General features: G+C 38.9%; 2 protein-coding genes across 5 annotated transcripts in view; both read left to right on the top strand.

Moving 5' to 3' along the window:
* The first annotated feature begins 4,441 nt into the window (after positions 1-4,441).
* On the top strand, positions 4,442-14,096 carry atg9a (ATG9 autophagy related 9 homolog A). Its single transcript, XM_082515432.1, has 20 exons — positions 4,442-4,667; positions 4,953-5,008; positions 5,841-5,992; positions 6,121-6,164; positions 6,270-6,334; positions 6,491-6,640; positions 7,233-7,374; positions 7,491-7,631; positions 7,746-7,866; positions 7,992-8,167; positions 8,266-8,388; positions 8,650-8,837; positions 9,502-9,655; positions 10,616-10,795; positions 10,912-11,124; positions 11,239-11,462; positions 11,564-11,681; positions 11,772-12,042; positions 12,443-12,588; positions 12,683-14,096. The coding sequence occupies exons 3-20, from the start codon at positions 5,890-5,892 to the stop codon at positions 12,689-12,691; spliced, it is 2,568 nt and encodes an 855-aa protein (XP_082371558.1). The 5' UTR covers positions 4,442-4,667; positions 4,953-5,008; positions 5,841-5,889; the 3' UTR covers positions 12,692-14,096.
* Positions 14,097-22,771: 8,675 nt separating this feature from the next.
* pcnt (pericentrin) overlaps positions 22,772-27,865 on the top strand; it is a 34,019-nt gene continuing 28,925 nt past the window's right edge. For 3 of the 4 annotated variants that reach the window (XM_082516584.1, XM_082516587.1, XM_082516585.1), the window contains exons 1-4: positions 22,772-22,997; positions 24,573-24,602; positions 26,782-26,958; positions 27,448-27,588. In XM_082516584.1, the coding sequence (XP_082372710.1) occupies positions 22,950-22,997; positions 24,573-24,602; positions 26,782-26,958; positions 27,448-27,588 (396 nt within the window). In that variant the 5' untranslated portion in view covers positions 22,772-22,949. The remainder of the gene's footprint in view (positions 22,998-24,572; positions 24,603-26,781; positions 26,959-27,447; positions 27,589-27,865) is intronic. The other variant, XM_082516586.1, reaches the window with a different exon arrangement.

Consider the following 27,865-nt stretch of genomic DNA (forward strand, 5'->3'; position numbering starts at 1 on the left):
GGAGGGAAACACAGCTGGGGCAAATCAGAACTGACGAGACCAAAGAAGCGTAACCTGAACACACTGAGAAAAGACGGAGACCTTCAAAGTAAAACAGGAAACACATAACACAGACTGAACAAAGACACAGACTCACATGCAGGCACTACAAAGGGAACAGAGACGTGGGAACAGGGCAGACACAAACACTGACTGAACACGGGGATATAGGAACTTAAGATACACATAGATGCGAACTAGACAAGGGGATGCAGGTGATAGGGGAGACAGAGCAACTAAAGAAGACAGAGACCTAAGCCATAAGACAGAACTCAAAGAAACCAAAAACTAGACAGTATAAATAATATCATAAACTCAAAAACCCTGGGTCGACGACCCAGGCATCCTAACAGGGTAACCTTTAGGAGTTTCATATACAATCTTTTATTTATCGTTTAGTCATCAAATATGTTAATCAAATTAGGTTTCATCTCTTTATTAAAACAGTCTCTGACTTGTAGATATTTAAAGAAATAATTTAACAAGTGGATAAAAGACTCGCAGCCCTTGTTGTTAGCCAGAGCCCTGTAAGATCGTATAATGTGCCCACTGGCTATTTTTCTTTTATGAAAATATTTAAACATGTCTCTGTCTTGCAATAAATCACCAAAGTATTATTAAAAGTATTATTGCAGTTGCAGTAAAGTATTATTACTGCAACTGTAGCAGTTTTGTTCACATTTAAATGTTGGTTTGCATGCTTTTACAATAATAAGAGATACACACACAGGCTTGGTGTAAGGAATCTGAGGTTATTAAGTCTTTCTAATTTGATTTGTTTCAAATTACTCATAAATATCAAATCTCTGCCAGCAGAGGACAAATACTTATTTTAGCAATGCTCACTGAGATACTCACCAACACATAAAGACAAACCCAGTTAAAATCAGACACAAAGACTTGAAATACAAAGCCTCATTTGACTCAGAAACCTCTTTGAGTTAGCGCTAACAAGGTTTTGGTTTGTTTAGCAACAGCTTGTTTAACTTCAGATTGAGAACAGAATATGAACAACAGTCACCTCAAAGTGCTTTATACAAGAAAAGACAAAGAAAACCCAACAATCGCCCAAACCCCTGTGAGCAAGCACTTGGCAACAGCAGGAAGGAAAATCTCCCTTTTAACAGGAAGAAACCTACAAAAGGACGAAGCTAAGGGAGAGGCAAACATCTGCTATGACTAAACTATAAGAGAGAGCTAGAGTTTCATAATAACTAATGATTAAATATAGTTGTAATGCATAAACACACACAAGGAAAAAAGAGATCAAGGAAGAAGAAATGCTCAGTGCATTCTGGGAAGCCCCCCCAGTAGCCTAAGTATATTGCAGCATAATTTAGAGACAATTCAGGAGCACCTGAGTCAGTCCTAACTATAAGTTTTATCAAAAGTGAAAGTCTGCAAAGTATATGTCTTATAAAATCTCTATAAAAACAGCCTCTTGCTTGCATTTTCTTTCAGCCTCCATTTCTCTTTACATCTGTATTGATTATTGGCTGCACTGTTGGTGATGACCGTTAACCTTTTAGTTTAGTAAAAGGCTTTCTGTCTAGTGTCCATTTGCATGTCTGGCTGCACAATATTAAAGCATTTACAATGCACGGACAACAGAGATAAGAGTGCAGACTGCAAAGACAGAAAAATGAGTAACGAGTTACAAAGCAATTTTCCTGTAGTATCAGTAGCTAAGTTAAGCTAAGGTACAGCGGAAATAATAAATACAAAGAAGCTGAGCCACTGTGGTTCTTCTGAGAGATGATTCGTGCATCCTGGTGTCAGAGTTCACTCCTTGGGGATGGTGAACAGAGGAATGAATGCTGCATTCATGAATTCATGAGCACTTTCAGAGTGATATACATGTGATGTCACCTGATCTGTATGAGTCAGGCAACAATGTTTGTGGCCCTGAAATCATAAATCCCAGAAAGAAATATGTTTTCATATTTCATTTAAGGTTTGAGGGTGGTGGGCTGGCCTCTTGTAAAATGTACAAATATACATGTTTAAACTATCAGCAGACTATTTCATTGATTCCTGCTGCTGTGGGCTCTTATAGAGAGATCGCAGTCTCTTCCAATGAGCTGTGATTCCATTGATACATAAATTTATTTTTAGATATACATATTTTAATTTTTACATTGTATCTGGCCTGACTAACAGAAAAGGCAGGGATTAGGAATGTTTCTATTCAGGTTGCACATGTAACACGAGCATATAAAACAATCTAAGCTTGTCAGCATGTCTCCAATTTTGTAAAACGTGAACAGGAAATTGATATCAATATGATCTTATGTGCATGTTGTTTTAGGATCTTGAGTTTTCAAATCATCTGTTGAAATAAAAATGGGTGGAGACGGGTTTATTAATGTGATTGAATATGTGACTTCATATAAGATGTTTCAACATCAGTTTATGTGTAGATATTTAGGCTACGTGCAGCTATATTAAAACAATATGTAAGTACATCTATTATTTTACAAACCCTAAAAGGCATTGCACTATTAGGCCTCCTGGACATTTTGCAGAGATGTTTGCAGTGTAAGGTTGCACCCTGTGTGAATTGCAAACACCCCCATGTGTGCAGATTTATGCCAGCTGTGTTGGGTTTACATGCATGCATGTACAGAAAGGGGTTCGATCTAATTAAGTCGCTTCAGAGGGATGACTTCATCATGATTTCCTTTCTCCCTCCCCCTACTCAGACCCTGCCACTGCCACACCCCACTCATGCACCATTCATATTACATGGCAGTAGGATAGCACGTCTTTGAACCAAATTAGCTGTCATTGCAACCCCTTAATTCCCAACAGACAGTGGGGGTAATTTAATCAGTCGGCTATAGCCTGCAGGAGAGCACGCATGCAGACATCCAAATTCATACAATAGAGAAAAATTATTTTATCATCTGTCTCTTGTGACCACACAAACAAATGCTTTAAGTGAGTCTGGGGAGATACTTTCTTCTCTTTGCTACATCAGCCCCGCCTTTGGCAACTTTTCCTGTACACCTGTCAATAAATAAAAAGAAATTGAAGGAGTTCAGTAGGTAGAGATTTTCTCAAGATTATTATCGCAGCTTTTAATTACTGTCCATACTACATCTGTATCTCAGTTAATGTTTAGAGTTCATCTGAGCTTTGTTGTGACCGACTTTTTCTACTGGATTAAGTTAAATGAAGCCTAATCCTAATGAGCGCATTTGAAATTACCCAGATCGCTATAATAACTGGATTACATGGGCTCCCCCTCATTTAAGACACCCCTCCTCTTCTTAAAAATATCAGGGGAAAAAATAGGATGAGATGGGTTGGGTGAAACTGGCGAGACTGAAAATGGCTGAAAAGCAATAGGACGACTTTGTGTATTTGAGCATTTCTTTCTATTGTAACTCTTTGTGGTCTTTCTAACTTAAACAGACCCTTGTCTCACAAATTCAGGGAGTGGACATTGGTTAATGAATCTGTCATTATTAAGTTAAACACACACGCACACAAGCACTGGTGTTAACAGTGTAACTAATGACACATGCACTGAACAAAAGCCCAGCTGTCACTCTAGAGGCTTAACAATTATGCATGAATATTCATGGCAGCCACGAGAGCGACAGAAGGTGAGCTTGGCTTTGCAAAGCGTGGTCTTTGTGGAAGTCAGTGTGGAGTCAGCTCTTTCACCTCATCTCCTTTAGCTTTAACAGCAGCTTTAGGAGCCTGTCATTAATTTAGTATGGTTAACAAAACATGTCATAACTTCTGAATTAATGCTAAAAAATAATTTAAGAAAATAAGAGTCAGAATCTGCTTGACTAACAAAGTTAGAAAACCTTGCACTGATTTGCTCTCAGTCATATTATTATTGCTAAAAATGGAAATTCATACGGAAACCCGAATTATGGCTTTCATTTTTGAAGATACCTTAAACGTTTCTCTATAGTAAAACTGCATGCAGCTAAAACCAGGTGGGCAGCTTTATGTATTTCTTTATCAGGTTATGAGGATCAAATCACACTCTGACCACAACCTGCTAACATTAACTCCAAGGAAAGGTAGAATTGTCTTAAACGAACTGCTGCTAAGTAGTGATTTTGTTTATTATTACTAATTTTGATTGACATTTAATGACAGTTGTTCTAATACATTTGTTAACCATTGATTGGGTTTCATTTATGTACGTGTATTGTTTTTCTGCACAAACACATACATATGGGCACTGTATATTTTTATGTATTAAATTTTATTGTATAGAATATACAATTGAAAGAATAAATGAAAAAAAACATCACAGCATGACTCTACTTTAAACGGCCAGACGGTGGTAGTAATCAGCCATTTAATTAGAGCACGTTGACTACATGGTGAATCGTTTAGATAGGCCGTGTCAGTATGAGCCCGCCTCTAGGGAAATCCGATTGGAAGACGTTATGCCATGAGAGAACTCCGTTTCTTATTGGACAAGATACCCTTCACTCCGCGGTGATGGACTCCAGACGGCTAGCTGTTTCGAAAATGAAACTGGCTTACCTCTGACTTTGATAGGTAAAGACGAGAAAACGAAAATAAAACGCTTCTTTAAAAAATTTCAGGCGATTCACTCTTGCGGCCGGACACAGCGGAGGCTCAAGACACAAACGGTAAGGATAAGATGATGCGAGAGACGGGGGGACATTTTTTTGGGAGTCAGGCCTTTGCTGTCAAACCACGACAACAACAACACCTGATTCGCTTCTCCTATTTTAGCTTCAAGCTAATTACGGTTTACTTACAAGCGAGTGTAAACATGTGCAGACGTGTTTGTTGACCCCCTCTGACGAAATACTGCTTAATTCTCTGTCCAAGCGGTTTGTTGTGGTTTTAGATAAGACAAGCAGGAGAAAGGCTCACAGAAAACTGCTCCTCCTTTTTTTTCTTTTTTACAGCGGGATATGTTCAGCAAATACCATACCAGTTCGGGGCGTGTTGTACTGGAATGGAGGTATGTATATTTCGTATTTCCTGTCATAGATATGTCTATATTTTTTTCTTGGTGTATTTTTAGGGGCCTCTTATAAGCTACCTATAAGCAAAGCATTACACCACAATGTGTTGTTTATCGTGTGATAAGCCACAGCTTACATGTAAAATAAGTCTTTCTTACGTCATGAGGAGTGTTGGTCTTCTTTTCATGTAATTTTTGTGGGGTTTTCTGGGGGCTTTGGGCGTTGGTGTCACGGCTGTAACACAATAGTCAGACCAAAGCTTGAAGGACTGTGTTTTTGTTTGGTTTTACTTGGTCATTCGGGTATATTTATTACTTTGTGTCGCATTCAGACATTCTAAAATTGTTGCTGGTATCTAATGCATAAAGATATTGCCCTATCTGCTCTATGGACATATTTTATATATGCACTTTAGGCCAACTTTTATCTGCTTCCAACATGTATCATGTAAACAGAGTGCATTTTGACCAGTAGACCTAGTTTTGAATTCCCGAGTAAGTACCTACATTCATCTTCTGTCTGTGATCCTGACCTTTGGCCTTCCTTCCGAAGGGTCAGCAAAAATGGCATTTATCTGTACAGTCAATAATGAATAAACCAATAAAGAGTTATACTTGAGGTTAATTCTGGTGGACTTTGTGGATGTTGTAACCTGTATAGCGTGTTTTCTATAATGTATGGGTCTCAAATTTAGTTGATCTTTAACCAAGATATGAGGTGTGGTCGTACATATGCAGTGATATTTATGCAGAAAATGAAACTTAGCAGTGAAACCTGGTCACGTTCTTTAAAATTTAGAGCCATAACTCTCTCCCCTCCTTTCTACAGTCTGTAGCAGCAAGTTTGACAACTCGGTGAGACTGAAGCTGCTGTCGGTATGGCGCACTTTGACACAGAATACCAGCGCCTGGAGGCATCATACAGCGACTCTCCCCCGGGAGAGGAGAACCTGTTGATGCATGTGCCTGAAGGAGTTAAATGTATGATACACATGCACAAATCACAAACAAATATAAGACTTTTTCAAAAACGCATGCCCCTTTTGTCTTATATTCACAGTGATGCCTCAGAATAACAATGTCACTAACTGGAAACAACTCTTTTGCAGCTCAATGGCACCACATAGAAAACCTGGACCTGTTTTTCCAGAGAATATCCTTTGAAATAATTTTGGCACATTTCTTGCTCACCACATTCTGAATTGCGCTGCACTTTCTTACCGCAGATGGATTTAGGATATTCCTTAACACTTATTACGTCTATAATCTGCATCAAAAGAATGGATTCACTTGTATGCTGCTCGGAGAGATCTTTGAGCTGGTGTATGTATTCTCTCCATCACAAGTTGTATTTTTCAGCAAATTTAACATTAACTTTTATCTGTAGAGTATACTGTGTCTTATGTCTGTCTTCATATTTTCTATTTCTCCCTGTCTTTCTTCTTTACCTGGCACCGCTCGCTTTCTTTCTCTATGCAGTCAGCTGCTGTTTGTGGTTGGCTTTACAGTGTTCCTTGCTAACTGTGTGGATTATGACGTCCTCTTTGCCAACAAGTTTGTAAATCACACCGATTCATCTAAAGTCACCTTGCCAGATGCATTCCTCCCAGTGGATGTCTGCAGTGCAAGGTGAGTCTAAGACTCTGTATTTGTTAAAATGTCCTTATGGTGTCTTTTGCATAGACAGTGCTCCAGCTGTAGTTCAAAACAATAATAATATTTACCGTATGCTGTGCTTGGTGGAGCCCCTTAGTTTATTGACTGCCTTAAACTACACATTTTAGTCCTTCTATCTTTGAGACAGCTTTTTCTGATTGGTTGCAACACCTCAAACAGAAGATTTAACAGCAGGTGGGTGGGGCATCTATACTTACAGCCATGGCTTTGTGTGGCTGAGATGACCATGTCAAGGACATCTGCCCTAAATGATGTCATACAGAGACTAGATTAAAATAGAATATCTGACATCAAGCTTTTAGAGCAGTCTGAGGTTTATGTTTACATGCTGATGTTTTGACCATTTTAGATATGAGAATCCAGACAGAAAATGAGGAAAACATAAAAGGTCCACTTTAAGTCTACCTTAAATCTTCACTATATTATCTTCAGAAAATATTGTAAAATAAAGCCTCCAGTTTTCTTTATTTTTCTGATAAATATGACATTTTGTTGAAGCACCGCTTCAATACTGGTAAATAATAACATGTCTTTTGGTCTACAGAATCCGAAACAATGCATTTGTGATCTTTGTGCTGATAATCTCCGGGGTGTTTTGGCTACATCGGCTCTTTAAATTCATCTACAATGTGTGCTGTTATTGGGAGATCCGATCCTTCTACATCAACGCCCTTAAAATGACCATGGTGAGTTTTTTGTGGGACAGTTTGTCCTGTTGACATTAGAAACCCCTAATAATGTCTGTTATTTTTGCCAAGAATAAAGCCCAATTCCTAAGCTTTATAGTGCTTTTGTGCTTCAGTCAGAGCTCCCCTATGCAACGTGGCAGGAGGTTCAGGCCAGGATTGTTGAGATCCAGAAGGAACATCAGATCTGCATCCATAAAAAGGAGCTGACAGAGCTGGACATTTACCACCGCATCCTCCGCTTTAAGAATTACATGGTTTGTATATTTGCAGTGAAATGTTATTAAAGATTTTGGTGGATGAACACCTCCTTTCAGACATAACAAAATGATGTAACCTCAAACCAAACCTTTCTTCCTGTACTTCTCTAGGTTGCCATGGTGAATAAATCACTCCTTCCTGTGCGATTTCGACTTCCTGTACTTGGGGAGTACGTGTTTTATACTCGGGGTCTCAAATACAACTTTGAGCTCATCTTCTTTTGGGGACCAGGTCTGTCATCAGTTATGCATGTGTGCTTTTGTATACGAGTTATATCCTGTGTAAGTAATTGATCTGTTTATGAGAAGAAACCTTTATTTAAACTCTGCTGATTTTGATTGTTTTCATTCCTGCAGGCTCCCTGTTTGAGAACGAGTGGAGCCTGAAACAGGAGTATAAGAGGGGAGGGAACAGGCTTGAGCTTGCAGACAGGCTAGCCTCTCGTATCCTGTGGATCGGCATTGCAAATCTGCTGCTGTGTCCAGTCATTCTTGTGTGGCAGATCCTTTATGCCTTTTTCAGTTATACTGAGGTAAATGGTTTACATATGAATTAACTAAGCCATTTCCTTTTGCATTTAATAGTGACGACAGTGCTTTGTTTTGTTTTTTTATCTGTGTTTGTATGTAGGTGATCAAGCGAGAGCCTGGCTCTCTGGGGGCGAGATGCTGGTCTCTGTATGGTCGATGTTATCTGCGTCATTTCAATGAGCTGGACCACGAGCTCATGTCACGCCTCAGCAAAGGCTACAAGGTCAGTGCACCAACTCATCTCCTGCACATCTTTGATGCTCATACCTACCTTCTTATTTTGTAAAAGCTATGATTATAAAGGCTAATCCGTAAATCTGGCAAATCTGTAAATATATGAGACCAATTGGGATTTTTCCTGTAGATAAGAGCAAGGAAAAAGATTTTTCTGGTGCTTCTCATTCATTGCCTGTAGAGTTAATAATCAACCCCATTTCCTCCTCCTTTCTTCCTCTTCTTTGTACTCTGTTCCTGTTTCATTCAGGCTGCATCCAAGTATATGAACTGTTTCCTTTCACCACTGCTCACAGTGGTTGCCAAAAATGTGGCATTTTTTGCCGGGTCTCTTTTGGCCGTTCTCATCGCCCTGACCATCTATGATGAGGACGTTCTTGCAGTGGAGCATGTGCTCTCATCAATCACACTCCTTGGAGTGTGTATCACAATCTGCAGGTAAGGACTGATGGTGAAATAATTTAATGGGAAGTCTGAATAAGATAAAAACCTAAATTTAAATGTGTTCAGTGGAGAAGAAAAGTAAAATAAAGGGTAGAAAGCAGAATAGCAAGAAACCGCTAATCAGTCCAGCTGTGTAAAACTAATTGAAACTTTATAAATCTATAAAATACTAACAATATTGTAAATTAAATTGCATACATCTGCTACAAACTAAGACTATAGGACCCAAATCTCATCATGTAGAATATCAACCATTAACCCCGAGCCATTTCTTTATTGCCCTTTTAAAGCTACTCATAGTTGTAATCCCTTTAATGCTCTTTTGCATCTCGTTCTTCTTCCTACTTATGCAAGGAAGATGGATTCCTTGCCTTAAGCAGCTTCTGGCTCTTTTACATCTGAATTCCAAAAGTTAATTTGACACAGTTAATTATTTTGCGCTTTCAGCCATCCAAAACACTGAAAAAAAACTATGCATATGTGTAATTTATTATGAATGAAATTAATAATTTTTTAAAAATATCCACTTTTACTTTACTTAAACAGTTCATTCTTGTCTAATATGCATCTGTTTTCCAAAGCTTTGTGTCATCATACATATCTCAGTAAATGTGGAAAAAAAAGACCGTCTCCACCACTTGTCTTTCTTTCTCTACAGGTCATTTATTCCTGATAAACATATGGTGTTCTGCCCTGAGCAGCTGTTGCGGGTCATTCTGGCTCATATCCACTACATGCCTGATCACTGGCAAGGCAATGCACACAGATACGAGACCCGAGACCAGTTCTCCCAGCTGTTCCAGTACAAAGCAGTGAGTACAGAAACTTAACTATGAATAAACCTTTCTAAATGCATTTATTTTTTCAAATTATACACTGAACATGTCATTACCTGAAAACTGACTGAAGGACAATTAATGGAAGCCAATCATTGTTTTTAAAAAAAAAAACAAATTATGTACACATGTTCTGCTCCTGCTTACTTCTGCCATGCTCTGCATGCTTTTTCCAGCCATTCTTTTGTAGATTTGCTGGTGTGTTTGGGAACTATGGCCTGTTGCAAGGGACGAGCTTTAGCTTGAAACCTCATATTTGACGCTAGAATACTTTGGAATACAGAAACATTCAGGCGCTCACGCTTGCTTATGATCAATCAAGTGCATTTGATTAGCAGCACTTGGCCGCCGCTTACCCTTTTAAGTGATATGGAAGCAATAAGGGAGCACATAGGTATTCATACACTCCTCCTGCATTTTGGCTTCGTTTATGTTAAAGAAATAATGACATGGTGTAATATCCCGTGTTTTTGTAGCTCATCTAAAGTTACCTCATTTTAAGACTTGCTGAGGCCCAGATTATTTTTATTACTTCCTGATATGTAAAATCTTAGAACTGAGAGAAGGTGCACTTTCTTTTTACCATGAAAGGCTTCTGAAGATTTTCTGCTATTTAGCTGTTAATTACCAGAGACTATGGCCTGAATACACACACCACCCACCGCTAATAGTGAGCTTCACAATCACTGTCATTTGCATTCATGTCTCGTAGGGATTGGAAAATTAGCAGATTCTAGCTATTGACTGTGGGGGTCTTTAGTCCCATGCTGAGGAGCATATTATCACTGCTTGTTAGAAGTAATTTACTCTTCCCTTGAAGATTTTTAGTGCTGAAAGCAACGTTGAAGTTTAAATTTGAATGTGTTCAAAAAGAATAAATTTAGCATAACACTTTCCTCGTTTTCAGTGTGCAGTTTACGCTTTGTTTTCCTCCAGGTGTTTATTCTAGAGGAGCTGTTAAGTCCAGTGGTGACTCCCATCATCCTCATCTTCTGTCTAAGGAGAAAGTCTTTGGAGATCATTGACTTCTTCAGAAACTTCACTGTGGAGGTGGTTGGGGTGGGAGACACCTGCTCCTTTGCTCAGATGGACATTAGGCAGCATGGACACCCTGCGGTGAGAGACTGTCACAACGCAGCCAATTTTATGACTAAATATGTAGATGTAAACACAAAGTGTTTATGTATAAACTATGTGGTGTTATTGATTGATAATTAATCCTCCCTTTGTAGTGGATGTCAGAGGGGAAGACAGAGGCATCTATCTATCAGCAGGCAGAGGATGGGAAGACGGAGTTATCGCTGATGCACTTTGCCATCACTAACCCCCAGTGGCAGCCTCCTCGAGAGACCACACACTTTATCAGCCAGTTGAAAGAAAGAGTTCACAGAGAAGCCACAGGGGCTCCTTCAGACACACATCCAATGTCTCTGTCAGAGTCTGAGGTAGGCTGATGAACTACCATGCATACCCAAGTATGAAAGTGGTGATTAATTAATGTAATTACATTTTCACTGGTAAAAATTTATTTTCTCTGTTGTCTTTTCTTTCTTTTTTAGCCACGGAGTCTCATTGCAAACCTCTTGACAGGTCCCTCTACACTGGCCTCAGTTCATTTTGACCGGGATATTTCTTTAGCAAATCATGCAGCAGCTGGCATAAACGATGGGGGGTCCGCCTTACGCTCTCTTTCACCAATTAGCAGCAGCCTCCACTTGAGAGGCAGCTTAAGTGCAGCTCACAGGGCTGCTGGCCATACTAGCAGAACAATGGCAGGCTCAGGGTAGGAAAGATACTCTTTCAGTTATACTAAACTCATGTTCTCCTTCTCTTTGCCATTTCCTTGTGTCCAATTTTCTCCACATTTGTTCTCTCCTCCGGTAGGACCGACGCTCGAACTGTGAGCTCAGGCAGCAGCGCATGGGAAGGTCAGCTTACAAGTTTGGTCCTATCAGAGTATGCCTCCACTGAGATGAGCATCCATGCACTTTATATGCATGAGGTATGTGCGTGCATAACAGAGGTATTATGAATATTTCACAGATCTCATCCATCTTTATCCATCCTCATCTTTCTCGCTTTTATTCCGAAGCTCCATAAACAGCAGTCTCGTGGCGAGATGTCCCGCCATACCTGGCACAGACAGGAGAGCGATGAAAGCAGCGACAGCATCCCAGATGAAGTAAGGAGCGAACCCATTCCCCATTCAAGAAATTTCCCTCGATCGCACACTTTCCCCACCACAGTTCCCAGTCCTAGTGCCATTCCCACTTCAGCTTCAGCCACCAGCAGCACCGCTCTGGGCCAGGAGAGGCCAACAGCACAGAGCAGCAGTCAGAGACACCACAGTGGACCTACAACTGGTATCTATGTTTTTGGTTGCTTGGTATTCTTTTTAATGTTATTAATTTTAAGGTTATTATAATAAATCTTTACTTTTGCAGTAGCATTATTACAATGAATGGAAATATAAATTAATAAACTTTAAGAAAATGTGTTCATTTTAGGAAGAGGTGTGGGAGCTGTGTCAGGACTAATGTGAAAATTTGCCTGCAGTGGAAATACTGTAATTCTTCAGTTCTACTTATAAACTGTATATAAAAGATAGATGTAGAGTCTGGAATTGAAAAGAAAGCTGATGCAAAGTGCTTTAAACCTGCATCCTTTCAAAAGGCCATAAGGAAGCGACTCAAAAAAGAAGCCAGTTGTGGAGAAGTCACAGAAGTGTGTTAAATCTTGACTACCTGTCTGTTTGTTTTGAAGACCCGTTTGGTACAGGGGTAAAGATAGTGAGGTCAGCACGTGTGCCAATGGGGGGATGGGCAGAGGATGGTCAAACAGCGCAACGACACCATGAACCACTACCAGAGGAGAGTTTAGAGGATGAAATGCCTCCTCACATACACAAGGTGAATGCTCTTTCTTTCTGTGTGTGCTATTGAATGTTAATTTGTCTGTATTCACTGCAAGTAAATGAATATTTTGTTCTTTCTCTCACTTTAGGTTACATAATCAAGCCATGTGAATACCTGCATCTGCCCTTCTATAGAGCCCACAACATTGATCCTCATCCAGACCCTTTTCCAGGACTGAACATCTGATCTGACATAATGCAAAAGCAGTAAAACCATCTGAACAGGTTTAGATAGTTATTGCCTTTGGTCATTCGAATACTTTGTGACTTTGCGACATCAATGATATATTTAACAGGCATTTGGAGTAAACATGTTTATCAGAAGAGGACCTTCAGGATCAAGTTATTTCTAATAGCCACTGTGCACATCAGATTACACTACACATATTTAACATCACGTGGGATGAAAGTGTGTATGCTGTGGAGACACAGTGCTTGTGAACACCAAGCACTGCTGGAAAGTAAATAGTTTGCCCAAACCAGACCACAGCAGTCCAGACTGTGCTGTCGACCACTTTTGCAAACATGATAACATGAAATAAAGAAAATGAAGAATGTCTCCATAACAATGAAATGTGTTTAGACAGATGCTGTTAAAAACAGAGACTTTCATTGTGTATATTTGTTCTTGTACTGATAGCAGCAGGGTGTGGATTATACCATATACTCTGCATTTCAGCTTGCATTTTGCCTCTTGGAAAAAAAGTATGAAGATCTCAACTCTTATAAAATTCACATAATATTTTTCATATCATCTTTTAATTTAACCCTTTTCTGCATTAATTGCTTTACAAGAGATTTTTCTAAAAATGTCCCAAAGCCCAGGAATCTGGATGCATTTGCACAAATTGATGTTTGTTTAAAAAATGAATTGTACTGATTTGAGTTCTGCATGCAAACATGCACTGTGTTATCAGGTTATTTCACAGCAGCCCAGGGGAATATTGAATCCATTTTGATGTGTTTGCAGACACTTTAAAATCTGATGTCACCCATTTTTTCCCCCATTTAAATATTTGTCAACAGACTTATAGACTAATAGTTCAGTAGAAAAACAAGGCTGTCAAGGCATGTAATATTGACTTCTGCCATACTAAAATCTCCCAAAGTGCATGGACATCACATATTCATCCTTCTGGAAAGTTCAAACTTGATGGCACAGCAAGAAACTCTACCATATCCAGTCAGAGCATGGAAGCACTCTGTTCCCCATGTCAATAAGCCAGGTCTTTACACTGGGAATGATGCACTTTAATAAGTTGCTAATGCAGAGTGTCACTTAACTTGGATTGTTTTGCATCTGTATATTTTCGTACACATATTGTTAAATTATTTTTATTTTTCAAAGGGATGTGCCAAGGTGATGATGAAGTACTGTCGATGGAGACTGAAGTGATTAATGTTAATTTGAAGGTGATTAGCGTTTTTGTTGGTTTATATTATAAATCTTGTAAAATACCAATTTGTACAGCTGAAAATTCGTCTATTAAAACGATGCAATGAGTTTGTGTGTGCAGTGAAAAACAAACTACAAACATGATACTGGTGTCAAGCCAGCCTCCAATTCGAGACTTGCAGTCAAGCCAGCCTCCAGTTTGTTTTACGTTCCCTGTGTATTCAAAGTATTACGGGAATGGATGTGGAAACCGGATTTCAAAATAAAAGCCAACTTCGAGTGAATTAACAGATATGTTAAGAACATAACATATAATTTAGGCTTTTTTTTTTACAAACTCTAATGTTAGATCTATATGACACAGCCTTGTACCCTAATTGTGCCCTGTCACTATCAAGGCCATCTTATTTTGGATTTCAAAGTAAAAGCCCTGTGAATCTTCATTTTAGAACTACTCTTTCAATGACTTAATAATGCTCTTAAAAGCAAAAGTCGTATTTCCAAATACTATTTGAACTTTATATCAACACTTTCCAACCACAGTCTTTTTACAGTGATACCATATCAATATCAAGTCAGTCTGATTTTGCCTTTCATAGTAATGGCCCTTTGAAATTGTCCATAATTGACTTAATCTTCTAACGATTCAAAATGCTCTAAAATGAAAAATTCTTGTTTCCACAGGGTAATTCCACCTTAGATCAACAGTATACAGCCCCACAGTGATACCATATCAATATCAAGTCATTCTGATTATGCCTTCCAAAATAAAAGCCTTTTTAAATTGTCCATAATTGACCTAACTTTCAGTGATTTCAAAATGTTTTAAAATGGAAATTTCCTGTTTCCACAGGGTAATTCCACTCCAGATCAACAGTATACAACCTCACGATGTTACCATATCAATATCAAAACATTCTGATATTGCTTTAAAAAATAAAAGCATTTTCAAACTGCCCATATCTGAGTTGCTCCTGGAACAATTTCAAAATGCTCTAAAATGGCACATTCCTGTTTCCACAGGGTAATTCCACTTTAGATCAACAGTATACAGCCCCACAGTGATACCATATCAATATCAAGTCATTCTGATTTTGCTCTCAAAAATAAAAGCCTTTTCAAATTGTCCATAATTGACCTAACTTTCAGTGATTTCAAAATGCTCTAAAATGGAAATTTCCTGTTTCCACAGGGTAATTCCACTTTAGATCAACAGTATACAGCCCCACAGTGATACCATATCAATGTCAAGTCATTCTGATTTTGCCTTCCAAAGTAAAAGCCTTTTCAAATTGTCCACAATTGACCTAACTTTCAGTGATTTCAAAATGCTCTAAAATGGAAATTTCCTGTTTCCACAGGGTAATTCCACCTTAGATCAACAGTATACAGCCCCACAGTGATACCATATCAATATCAAGTCATTCTGATTATGCCTTCCAAAATAAAAGACTTTTCAAATTGCCAAGATACGACCTACTCTTTTAAAGATTTCAAAATGCTCTAAAAGTGAAAATTGCTGTTTCCACAGGATAATTTCACTTTAGGTCAACAGTATACAGCCCCACAGTGATACCATATCAATATCAAGTCATTCTGATTTTGCTCTCAAAAATAAAAGCCTTTTCAAATTGTCCATAATTGACCTAACTTTCAGTGATTTCAAAATGCTCTAAAATGGAAATTTCCTGTTTCCACAGGGTAATTCCACTTTAGATCAACAGTATACAGCCCCACAGTGATACCATATCAATATCAAGTCATTCTGATTATGCCTTCCAAAATAAAAGACTTTTCAAATTGCCAAGATACGACCTACTCTTTTAAAGATTTCAAAATGCTCTAAAAGTGAAAATTGCTGTTTCCACAGGATAATTTCACTTTAGGTCAACAGTATACAACCTCACGATGTTACCATATCAATTTCAAGTAATTCTGATTATGCCTTCCAAAATAATGGCCTGTTGAAAATGCCCATAATTTACCTAACTTTCAGTGATTTCGGAATGCTCTAAAAAGGAAATTTTCTGTTTCCACAGAATAATTTCACTTTAAATCAACAGTATACAACCTCACGATGTTACCATGTCAATTTCAAGTCAGTCTGATTTTGCTTTTCAAAATAAAAGCTTTTTCAATTTGCCCATATATGACTTACTCTTGGAGCGAATTCAAAATGCTCTAAGATGGAAAATTGCTGTTTCCACAGCATAATTCCACTTTAGATCAATAGTATCCAACCCCACAGTGATACCATATCAATATCAAATCAGTCTGATGTTGCCTTCCAAAATAAAAGACTTTTCAAATTGCCGATATACGACCTACTCTTTTAAAGAATTCAGAACGCTCTAAAAATGAAACTTGCTCTTTCCACAGGATGAATCCATGTTAGATCAAAAGTGTACATCCACACCATGGTACTACTTCAATTTCAAGTCATTCTGATTTTGCCTTCCAAAATAATGGCCTGTTGAAAATGCCAATAACTTACCTAACTTTCAGTGATTTCGGAATGCTCTAAAAAGGAAATTTTCTGTTTCCACAGAATAATTTCACTTTAAATCAACAGTATACAACCCCACAGAGATACGATGTTAAGATCAAGTCACTCTGATTTTGCCTTCCAAAATAAAAGTTTTTTCAAATTGCCCGTAGACGACCTACTCGTTTAACGATTTCAAAATGCTCTTAAATTGAAAGATGCTGTTTCCACAGGATAATTCCACTTTAGATCAACAGTATCCAACCCGACAGTAAAACCATGTAAATTTCATGTTGGTCTGATTTCGCCTTTCAAATTAATTAAGATGTCATTCTAAATAAAGAAATTACAAAACAGCTTGCAAACCAACCATGACATCTTTCCACAGACTTAAAATATAAACGTACTATCAATTACAACCTAGTGGCAATTTCAGCTTCCTTTTACATCATCTTTATGATTCAATTCTGTCATAATCAATTGAGTCTGATTTTGCTTTTCAAAATGAAAACCCAATATGTGTTGAAACAGCAATTTTCATTTTTAAAACATTCTGAAATAATTGAAAGAGTATATCACATATGGACAAATTCGACGGGCCATTAATTTGAAAGGCGAAATCAGACCAACATGAAATTTACATGGTTTTACTGTCGGGTTGGATACTATTGATCTAAAGTGGAATTATCCTGTGGAAACAGCATCTTTCAATTTAAGAGCATTTTGAAATCGTTAAACGAGTAGGTCATCTACGGGCAATTTGAAAATACTTTTATTTTGGAAGGCAAAATCAGAGTGACTTGATCTTAACATCGTATCTCTGTGGGGTTGTATACTGTTGATTTAAAGTGAAATTATTCTGTGGAAACAGAAAATTTCCTTTTTAGAGCATTCCGAAATCACTGAAAGTTAGGTAAATTATGGGCATTTTCAACAGGCCATTATTTTGGAAGGCATAATCAGAATTACTTGAAATTGATATGGTAACATCGTGAGGTTGTATACTGTTGACCTAAAGTGAAATTATCCTGTGGAAACAGCAATTTTCACTTTTAGAGCATTTTGAAATCTTTAAAAGAGTAGGTCGTATCTTGGCAATTTGAAAAGTCTTTTATTTTGGAAGGCAAAATCAGAATGACTTGATATTAATATGGTATCACTGTGGGGCTGTATACTGTTGATCTGGAGTAGAATTATCCTGTGGAAACACGAAATTTCCATTTTAGAGCATTTTGAAATCACTGAAAGTTAGGTCAATTGTGGACAATTTGAAAAGGCTTTTACTTTGGAAGGCAAAATCAGAATGACTTGATATTAATATGGTATCACTGTGGGGCTGTATACTGTTGATCTAAAGTGGAATTACCCTGTGGAAACAGGAAATTTCCATTTTAGAGCATTTTGAAATCACTGAAAGTTAGGTCAATTATGGACAATTTAAAAAGGCTTTTATTTTGGAAGGCATAATCAGAATGACTTGATATTGATATGGTATCACTGTGGGGCTGTATACTGTTGATCTAAGGTGGAATTACCCTGTGGAAACAGGAATTTTCCTTTTTAGAGCATTTTGAAATCACTGAAAGTTAGGTCAATTATGGGCATTTTCAACAGGCCATTATTTTGGAAGGCATAATCAGAATTACTTGAAATTGATATGGTAACATCGTGAGGTTGTATACTGTTGATCTAAAGTGGAATTACCCTGTGGAAACAGGAATGTGCCATTTTAGAGCATTTTGAAATTGTTCCAGGAGCAACTCAGATATGGGCAGTTTGAAAATGCTTTTATTTTTTAAAGCAATATCAGAATGTTTTGATATTGATATGGTAACATCGTGAGGTTGTATACTGTTGATCTGGAGTGGAATTACCCTGTGGAAACAGGAAATTTCCATTTTAAAACATTTTGAAATCACTGAAAGTTAGGTCAATTATGGACAATTTAAAAAGGCTTTTATTTTGGAAGGCATAATCAGAATGACTTGATATTGATATGGTATCACTGTGGGGCTGTATACTGTTGATCTAAGGTGGAATTACCCTGTGGAAACAAGAATTTTTCATTTTAGAGCATTTTGAATCGTTAGAAGATTAAGTCAATTATGGACAATTTCAAAGGGCCATTACTATGAAAGGCAAAATCAGACTGACTTGATATTGATATGGTATCACTGTAAAAAGACTGTGGTTGGAAAGTGTTGATATAAAGTTCAAATAGTATTTGGAAATACGACTTTTGCTTTTAAGAGCATTATTAAGTCATTGAAAGAGTAGTTCAAAAATGAAGATTCACAGGGCTTTTACTTTGAAATCCAAAATAAGATGGCCTTGATAGTGACAAGGCACAATTAGGGTACAAGGCTGTGTCATATAGATCTAACATTAGAGTTTGTAAAAAAAAAAAAAAAGCCTAAATTATATGTTATTATGTTCTTAACATATCTGTTAATTCACTCGAAGTTGGCTTTTATTTTGAAATCCGGTTTCCACATCCATTCCCGTAATACTTTGAATACACAGGGAACGTAAAACAAACTGGAGGCTGGCTTGACTGCAAGTCTCGAATTGGAGGCTGGCTTGACACAAGTAACATGATCCGGTTTGTAATGTGTTATGATGAGTAGGTTGACGGTGACTAACCTTTCGTATTTTAACGTCGCTCTAGGATACATGAAGTTACAAAAGGCTGTCTGCAGCGCTAGCTTAAGTTTAGCTTGCTAGCGTAGTTCGCTGCTAACATAACGGCCGTTTCGTCTTGACATCACGGAAGCTGAAAGAAAAGTTTCTGAGACTGGTGAAATAAATTGGCGGCGTTCAGTCTGGTTGTAATTCTTATTGTGTCCTGTGCGCCTTGTCGTCAGAGCCCGGATAGCTCAGTCGGTAGAGCATCAGACTTTTAATCTGAGGGTCCAGGGTTCAAGTCCCTGTTCGGGCGTCAGTCTTTTCCCCTTCGAACGAAGAATGACGAAAAGTTTAATTTCTGCTCTTCGACAAAAATGAACACACGAACGATATTCATCGCTGCAGCAGACATACCCATTTTAAAGCTGTATGTATGTTTTAAACCTTCAGTCATATAGTTCTTACAAGCTGCTTTGAGCAGTTTTTTCTAAGTTGCCTCAGTTTTTTCTCCTTTTATTAGTTTTGTTTAAGATAGTTTTCCTAAGTGCAGCAAATCTATTCTCTCAAAGAAGTCTACTTAAGATCAGTCATTTGGATCCAGTGCTGAACAGATGAAAGAAGACAAGGAGACTGTAGAATGAGGAAATATGCAAAGGAAGAACAAAGAAAAAATGGAATGGTCACCATTCCAAGTAGCCAGATGTCCTGGGAGGCGATGTATAAAACAAAGAGAGAGGTGGCAAAGGGAAAAAAGGCTTGTTGGACGTTTTATATGAGCATGGACACTGAGAAAGGAGAAAATAACTTGTATTAATTGGCTGGAAGGGATGTGCAGCAGGTTAGGGTGATTAATTATAAAGACAAAATTGGTATGAATGAGTGAAGACAATGTGTTGAAAACTTTGAAGAAGTACTTTTTCATTGATGAGCCTTACCACAAATTTAAGTGTATGAGTTGTTAAAGCTGGGTTAAGAAGAGAGATGACGCTCAGGCAAGCAACAATCAGGCTTCGGAAAGAGCAGATGTGACGTTTACTTTGAGAGTAATGATGGAGAAGGTGCAGAGAAGGTCAGAAGGGACTGCACTAGGTCTTTGTGGATCTAAAGAAAACAAGATATGATGGGGTGCCAAGAGAGGAACTATGGCACTGCATGAGGAAGTCAGGAGTGGCAGAGAAGTACGTGAAGATGGCGCAGGACATGAACTGAGGACCTGCTGTGATGGAGATGGTGGCACTGACAAAAAGACAGGACAAGCTGGTGGGAGAGTTGAAGATGTTAAGATTTTAAGCGGGAGTAACCACAATGGACAAGATCAGAAATGAGTATATCAGAGGGACAGCTCAGGTTGAGCAGCTTGAAGACGAAGTTTGAGAGAGAGGCAAGGCTGAGATGAGAAAAGAGGAGGACCACCGATTCATGGGTCTATCAAAGGAAGATGAAGGTCTCTACATGTGCAGCAGTGAGAAACGTCACCGCTGGTGGCTGATGAGCATGTATGGTTGCGGATTGGAGGCAGTTGCGGTGATCTAGGGGCAAGACTGCAGTGATGCTGATGTTGATGCACAGCCACACTCTTTATTTTGAAATCAGGTCTTACAAACATGATATCCATGGTAACTTGCCTGGAAGTAATGAGACAAAAAATGTCAATTTGGTAAACAGTGTAGCCATTTTTTCACTTTGTCTCTATGTGTCAAGGTGTTTGTGTCTATTTGCATGCTTGAGAAATGTAGTGTGAAAAGCACAGTGACTGAGCCCACCAGGTGATGACACGGCCACGGAAATGGGAGGTATGGCTTGGAGCATGATGTCGTGCATCATGGTCTGATCAATCTGGGCTTTTTGTGTCAACATCAGCTACACCATGTCAAACAGTACCAAACATATACTGTAGCTATACATGACATAAGCAGTGCTGTTACACACCCTTTGTGATGACTGTTTTGCAGGGCAGGACTGAAGGAGAAGAATCCAAGGAAGCTGCAGTTGCCTTGCCACGGGGTGCTGCGATAGTTGCAGTGCCAAGAAACGTCACCCCTGTCAAAAGTATCGTGTGGTTTGTCCTTTTTCTCATATATAATCAATAATTTTACAAATTAACAAATCTCGCAAAAAAAAAATACTACAAGAAGCACATGGATAAATAATTTATTTAAAAAATATATACCGTTTCCTTGTCTTAAAACTCAAATAATCTATATAACACTAGATTAAATCAAACTGCACATTTTCAATTTATTTTGGTGTATATGGGATTTGGGATATAGTATAATGCAGGGAGGTAAAAAGATAACTTTACTTGGGGATTTTACCAGAGCATTTTAAATCTAATCCGTGCAATCTTGTACGCAGTGTAGGTCAGGTTGGGTCAGGCAGCAGGAGGAGGAGAACAATATTGAATACACTTAACAGACCGAATAGAAACAGAGGGGCACTGGGGTGTTATGAGATCTGTATCTCATAGTCTGCTGGAGTACATGAGGAGGCTGAGTTGGGACAGGTAGTGGTAGAGAGGGCAGGAAGGGCAGACCAGTGGCTGGTTGATGGAGATGGGTGGGTACTGTGGGTGGATGGTGAGGACCACTGATGAAATGCGACTCGTGCCATGTTTCTGATCATTAAAAGCTATGGGTTCTCTGTTGGACTAATATATGAAATAAAAATAAAAGGTTGAAATACAAGAGACAAGTCCTACTTTCATCAGAATGCATGGAGAAATACTTCCATCCAAATCCAAATTCAAGTTGTTCCAATATATTTTTTATGAAGTACTAACCACACAGACTTACAGCTTGATTTTGTGACTTTTATGTAGAGTTTATATTTTAAGCCTATTTTGTTTAAGTTGTACAGTGCTCTCGACAGCTGAGGTTGTTTTGAATGTACTATAGAAATAAAGTTTGACTTGACTTAGCTAAACTGTACTTCATGTCGTGGCATTTGGAGTAACTCAGACAAACTAAAGCCACAGAGTAGCTGCCATGGGACACACCTGTTTATTACTACTGGACTTAACTATGACTTGCATTACCTGCTTGGTCTGGTTTCTCTGCTGCCAAAAAAACTAAGGGTGGGACAGTGAAGAGAACCTTCAAACAATAAAAACATTAAATGTGTCCTATTCTTCTTTTGATTTGTCACATACAAAAGCCTAAAGCTGGGTTCTGAATTATTACTGGGCTTTGTTGGATGGATTTAGTGCTTAAGTGCTGGCTGCTGCTGATGCTCACCTCATTTGGGTATAGTCAAAACCTTTCTAACGTGGCACAATCATTGACTCCTAATAAACGGAAACGCACTGTTTGAGTACATTAGGCACCAATCTTTAATTAATATAAACTGTAGATCGTTGCTTTGCGTTTTTAATAAATATAATGTTAACGGTACTCATGTTTTTAACCTGCGTACTTCACTGCGAACGCCCCCTAAATGAAAAACTCGTCATCCAGCTGTGACAGGAGTATGATTTGTATGAGCTAACTGTGGTTGGCTACAAGAGACGTCAATCCAGTCTAGGCGGCTTAAAGCAGCAATTTGATTGGTTAACTGAGTGCTAGTTTTGACTGCTATATACAGTAGGCGGTGCTTTTAACTTATTTTTAAACAACACGAATTTAATTGGCTGAAGGTGAGGAAAGTAACTAATTAATTGGGCAGTTAGGCAAGGGGAACCCGATAAGGGCGGAGCTACGTTGACTTGGCGGCCATACTCAATGTTGTCTGTTGACAGTTGCATGTAAAGATTTGTTCAAGGGTTAACTTATTCTTTGAAGGAAGGTTTAGCATTATTTTCAGTTAAATCAGGACCTATGTCCTAAACCGTTAACGCGTTTATTTCGATCGAGTCATGGATGAAGATGAACGTCGGAGGAAGGTAGAAGCTGGGAGAGCTAAGGTTTGTTGCTAACATGTAACGCATGCTAATATTGAATGCTAGCACTTAGCAAACTCTTTTGTCATAGCCCTGCGTTTATCCATTGCTAACTACACTCACCACCAAAATGACTGCACATTTATTGTCGCTTGAATTACCTTTGAATGTTAAATTGCAGGCTCTCGCCATGTATTTCCCGCGGTTGGGCGTAGAATATGAGAAGCGAAGAGTAACATCATTTATGAAGCAGGTTAATCAGCTGGTAAATGAAGGCAGTTTTCATATAAGTTACTTGGTAGTTCAGCAGTAAACGCATATGTGATTGTTCCATTGACCATAGCAAATAGCTTTCATTTTTATTTAGACATATGTGTTAAGTTTGCCTTTAACTCGTGTGCAGTGAAGATGTATTCGGTGGGAGATTTGTGGCACTTGCTTGATTTATTTTGCTATTGAGAATGCAGGTTGCACATTACTCACAGGCCATTACAGCTCTAAACAACGTGGATCAACATCATATGTTTACTCACTGAAAGGGTTTACTTGTGCAGTGGTTATAACAGAGCCTCAATTCCAAAGTTAACTATTCACTAAGTCAGTCATCTGTGTTTCAAAATTGTGGCAAAACTTTATGTGAGCCTATCCCCAACTAAGCTCTCTAAACAAGTACTGTTTACTTGTATCTAAGTGACATAGTGCTCAAAAATCAGGAAGAAGAATTTTTTTTTCTCTCATTCTTTTGTAAACTTGTCATACATGTCAGATCAAACTAATTTTAATGTTAGCCAAAGACCCCCGCCACCACCGAGTAAATGCAAAATGTTTTTAAATGATTTAATTTATTAACTGGTTGCTCCAACCTTGGCAGAAAGAACTGCAATCTGCGATAACTGGAAATGAGTCCTTCACATCACTATGGAGAAATATTGTGCCACTTTTCTTTGTGGAATTGTGTGAATTCAGAGGTTTTGCAGCATGAAAAGCCCGTTTAATCCCATGCCAAAGCATCTTAATGGGAAAGGTCCCTCTAAAACCTTCATTTTGTTTTGTTTGAGCCATTCAGAAGTGAACTTGCTGGTGTGTTTCAGGTCATTGTGCTGGTGAGAACTAGTGAGTCAGACCTTCAGACCACAAACTGATGGTCTGACATTCTTCTCCAGGATTTTCTGAGAGAGCAGTATGCATGCTTCATTTAGTTATAGCAAGCCCCAAAGTAGCAAAAAAAAGAATAAATAAAAAATTTCAGCCCTCATCAGTTTTGAAATTGACTCCTCTGGTGTTTACAAGTAGAAATGGCAAGCAGCTGATTTCACCTTAATGGGAAGCCATATTATTAATGGCCTAGTAGTCAAAAATGGCTTGTCCCACATTGACAACAAGCCATGTAGTCTAGAAACAATGTATGAAACTAAGTCACCTTTTTAGGATAGCCATTTACACTGCATGTGTTATATGATATAATCCATCTATAATTTGTAATGGAACTCATTTTGGGGATAATAATAATAATAATAATAATAATAATAATAATAATAATAATAATAATAATAATAATAACAAAAAATTACTCAACTACAACATTTATATTCCTTATAGAAATCTTCCACCATGCCTCGGAGTCAGAATGTAAGTATAGAAAGTGGTGGATGAAGGAGCAAATCAATGACTTGTGGGCTTGTGGCTGTTTCTTCTTTGATTTTTCTTTTTGTTTTGTTTTGTTTCTGTTGAGTGATCAATCACAACTTTCTTATTTTTCTGCGCCGTGGGGTAATCGCTGTCACCTTTTAATGTATATTGCTCTTCAAACAATACAGCATCTGAAAGGAAATCTGCCTGCAGTCATGATCTGAATGCCTAAAATAGCCATGCACCTTGCGTATGCTGTCATGTTAGTTACAGGCCATCAGGTGGTGCAGTGCACCCATGAGATTGGGTGAGGTGGAGGATGTTGCGCGTGTGTCTCACACGAATGGTGTTGCTATGGTAATGCAGTGCTGTCTTTTGCCTTTACTATGTTTGTGGCATCGGTAAGCTCTGATTTCTCTTTGGCATTAAAAGCGTGGCACAAATTTGATACAATCACCAACGTGGACAGCAAATTAACCCCTTGTTGGAGACAGCAGTCCCCTCCTGACCAATGATGACATTGTTGAGAACACCGTAGCAGCTTTCAGCAGTCCAATTACATCTAATTTGACTAGAGTGAGCTTCAGCCAGCTTGTTAGTCAGTCTCAGTAGGGCGGAAGTGGCCTTGGGCTAAACACAGCTCATCCTGCTGTCTTTGAGGGCTTTTTTTCCCTTCTTTTTCTTTTTGTGGTAAGCGGAGGCAGTGAATAGGGTGATGGATGGAGAATGGGTGCGGTTTTAAGCAAGTAAGGAAAGAAAGCTGACAATTTAAGGTAGGAAAACATTTAAGGGTGCTTAACTTGATAAAGGGCTGCTTTCAGGAGTGGGACACTGAGGTTGTACAGTGATGGATGCATTTCAGGCTGCTTATAAAGCAGAACCTACAATGTGGCAGTGTAGTCAAGGAACATGTGATCAGAACAAGGTTTTATGCACATGCACACACGATATTGTTATGCATCACGCTTGTGAGTCATCACATAAAGCAACAAGTAGGTCTCCCAGGGCCATGTAATCTCAAATTGAATTGAGCATGCACACTCCAGTGCTGCTTGCCACACATAGAGTTCTGTCTCCTCCTCTCTATGTGAATGCATGTCCCAGTCTCCACCTTCTTTCTTTAGTCTAGACACATGCCATCCTCTACCCAGAGTTTGTGGATCCCTCTGCTTTGGATGTTGGCTGTTGGCAGTGAGTTTTTGGATGAAAGGTTGGGCTGACTGCGCTGTTGCCTGCAGACTGCAAGATCTATATCTGGACAGTAGAGCAACTTGTCCGATGAGGAAGAATGGATAGGTCTGACAGGCAGCAAGAAAGGAAGTCAATAATTGCTGTCAGATATTGATGGAAAGCTCTATGAGGGTCTCTGTCACAATGTGAACTGCCGTGATCTGATTTAAGCTGCTTAGGAAGAGAGACGGGGCATGAGAGAGGCAGTGAACAGAGGAGAGGGTGTGTTGCAGTCAAACCGACCGAGGTGAATTTCTATCAAATTGTTCCCTCTGGAATTTAAGATAAATATTGTAGCTTTAATGTAATTATGCATTTTTTTTTCTTGTCAGGTTTAGTCTCGATATACTTTTCCTTTTATAGCTACAGAGAGGACTTTAAGAGACCCTTCCAAAAAAAATAGGGGGAAAAAAAAGCTGCATCTGTGATTTTATTTATTTATTTATTTTCTTGAGGTTTTGATAAGCTGAGAAATACAAAGTGACAGTTGCGTGTCCTTTTTTAAACCTTGCTCTGTTTCTGTTCTGCTGAGAGGTTGTCCACTGTGTGTCAATGTAAAATCTGCACTTCTCATCAGCCTGTTCTCTGGAGATTTGAGAATATTTAGCTGCCTCACTTCATTTTGAACTTGGATACCTTGTCAGGCTATGGTGTAATCTATTTTGGACTTGAGTGTTGGGATTACTTTTGGGCTTTTTTTTTGCTGCACAACTGACTCATCAAGACGAGGGGTTTTCCTTTCTACACTGTGGACTATCACTAACTTCACATGATGACTTTTGTCTGGTTTTGATTCATTTTGTATACATTTCCCTACCTTGAGGAGATAAATCTGGACTCTGACCTCATTTCTCCTTCAACCCCTGAGGTTCACCATGCTGATAGTGTGGTGGTGCTCTTTGGTGCTGACGTACGTGTCCATCTACCTCTCGCTGTCCTTCTTGCGCAGCTTGCTAGTTTCAGACAGAAGCGGGCGAAAAGCGACGGGGCGGGGGCGGCGAAAAAGACGCAGAAGAGGAAGGGCCAGGTTGACTCGCAGAATGACCGCTCGACGGAAGATCACCACGTAGAACCAGCTCTTCCATCAGCCAGTGCTACAGAGCATAACAACAGCACCAACCATGAGGTATGCCGCCAATTGCCTAGAGAGCTCATCAATAATAGTTACAAACACTGAAGCAATTTTGATATGTAGGGAGCATAAGATTATTAGTTTTAATTAAAACTGTTGGTTATTTTCATGACGGTCATGTCTCCATTCATACTCACAGTCCCCACCCACCCCACCCCACCCTGTTTGTCTAATTTTGTTTATTCACTGTATGCTTCAACAAGTGGTCTATGCCCCCCGTCTGTAAACATACATTACAGAAATGGGTCACTAACCATCACATTGCCTGTAGGCCATGTTGTCATGACAACCTGGCCAGGATTAACTGCCCCCCCCCCCTTTTTTTTTATTTATTTTTTTTTTCTTCTTCTTCTTCTCTACTAAGGCAGAGTTCACTAATGACATTAAATGTGCAAATTTGCAGCACATGCGTTTTTTCCTGACATTTCTTTTGTGGACTCAGGTACGATTAGACTTTAATTCTAATACTTTTTAATCCTTTAGGAGCCTCAAATGTCAGGGAAACCAGAGGTTCGGCAAAACGAAGCGAAGGATCAGCCGCTCACCCCCAAGCATAGCCCGTCCCCTGTGGATGACTTGAGAGAAGAGGAGTTAGCTGCACTTACTGGCAAAGAGCAGCTCAAGGTATACAAAGCCAGTATCTGGAGACTGCTGTAGGATGTCAAACTTTTAAAGTGTGTCTGGGGGAAAACTCAAGAATACCATAGATGGGTTCTCTCGTGGAGCTGGTTTTGTTTAGAAGAATAAAATCAAGGAGCGTAGGTCATTATTGTTAAAGAGGACGGAGGATTTACATTTGTTCTCGTGAGATGAGCCAGAGACGTTGACCAAATCTGTCCCCTGGATTGAGCTGTAGAGGTTGAACAAGTGGTGTGAATGGCTTTATAAAAACGTGAGTGAT

This window comes from Aulonocara stuartgranti, assembly GCF_965226115.1.
Source record: "Aulonocara stuartgranti genome assembly, chromosome: 19".
Lineage (NCBI taxonomy): Eukaryota > Metazoa > Chordata > Actinopteri > Cichliformes > Cichlidae > Aulonocara > Aulonocara stuartgranti.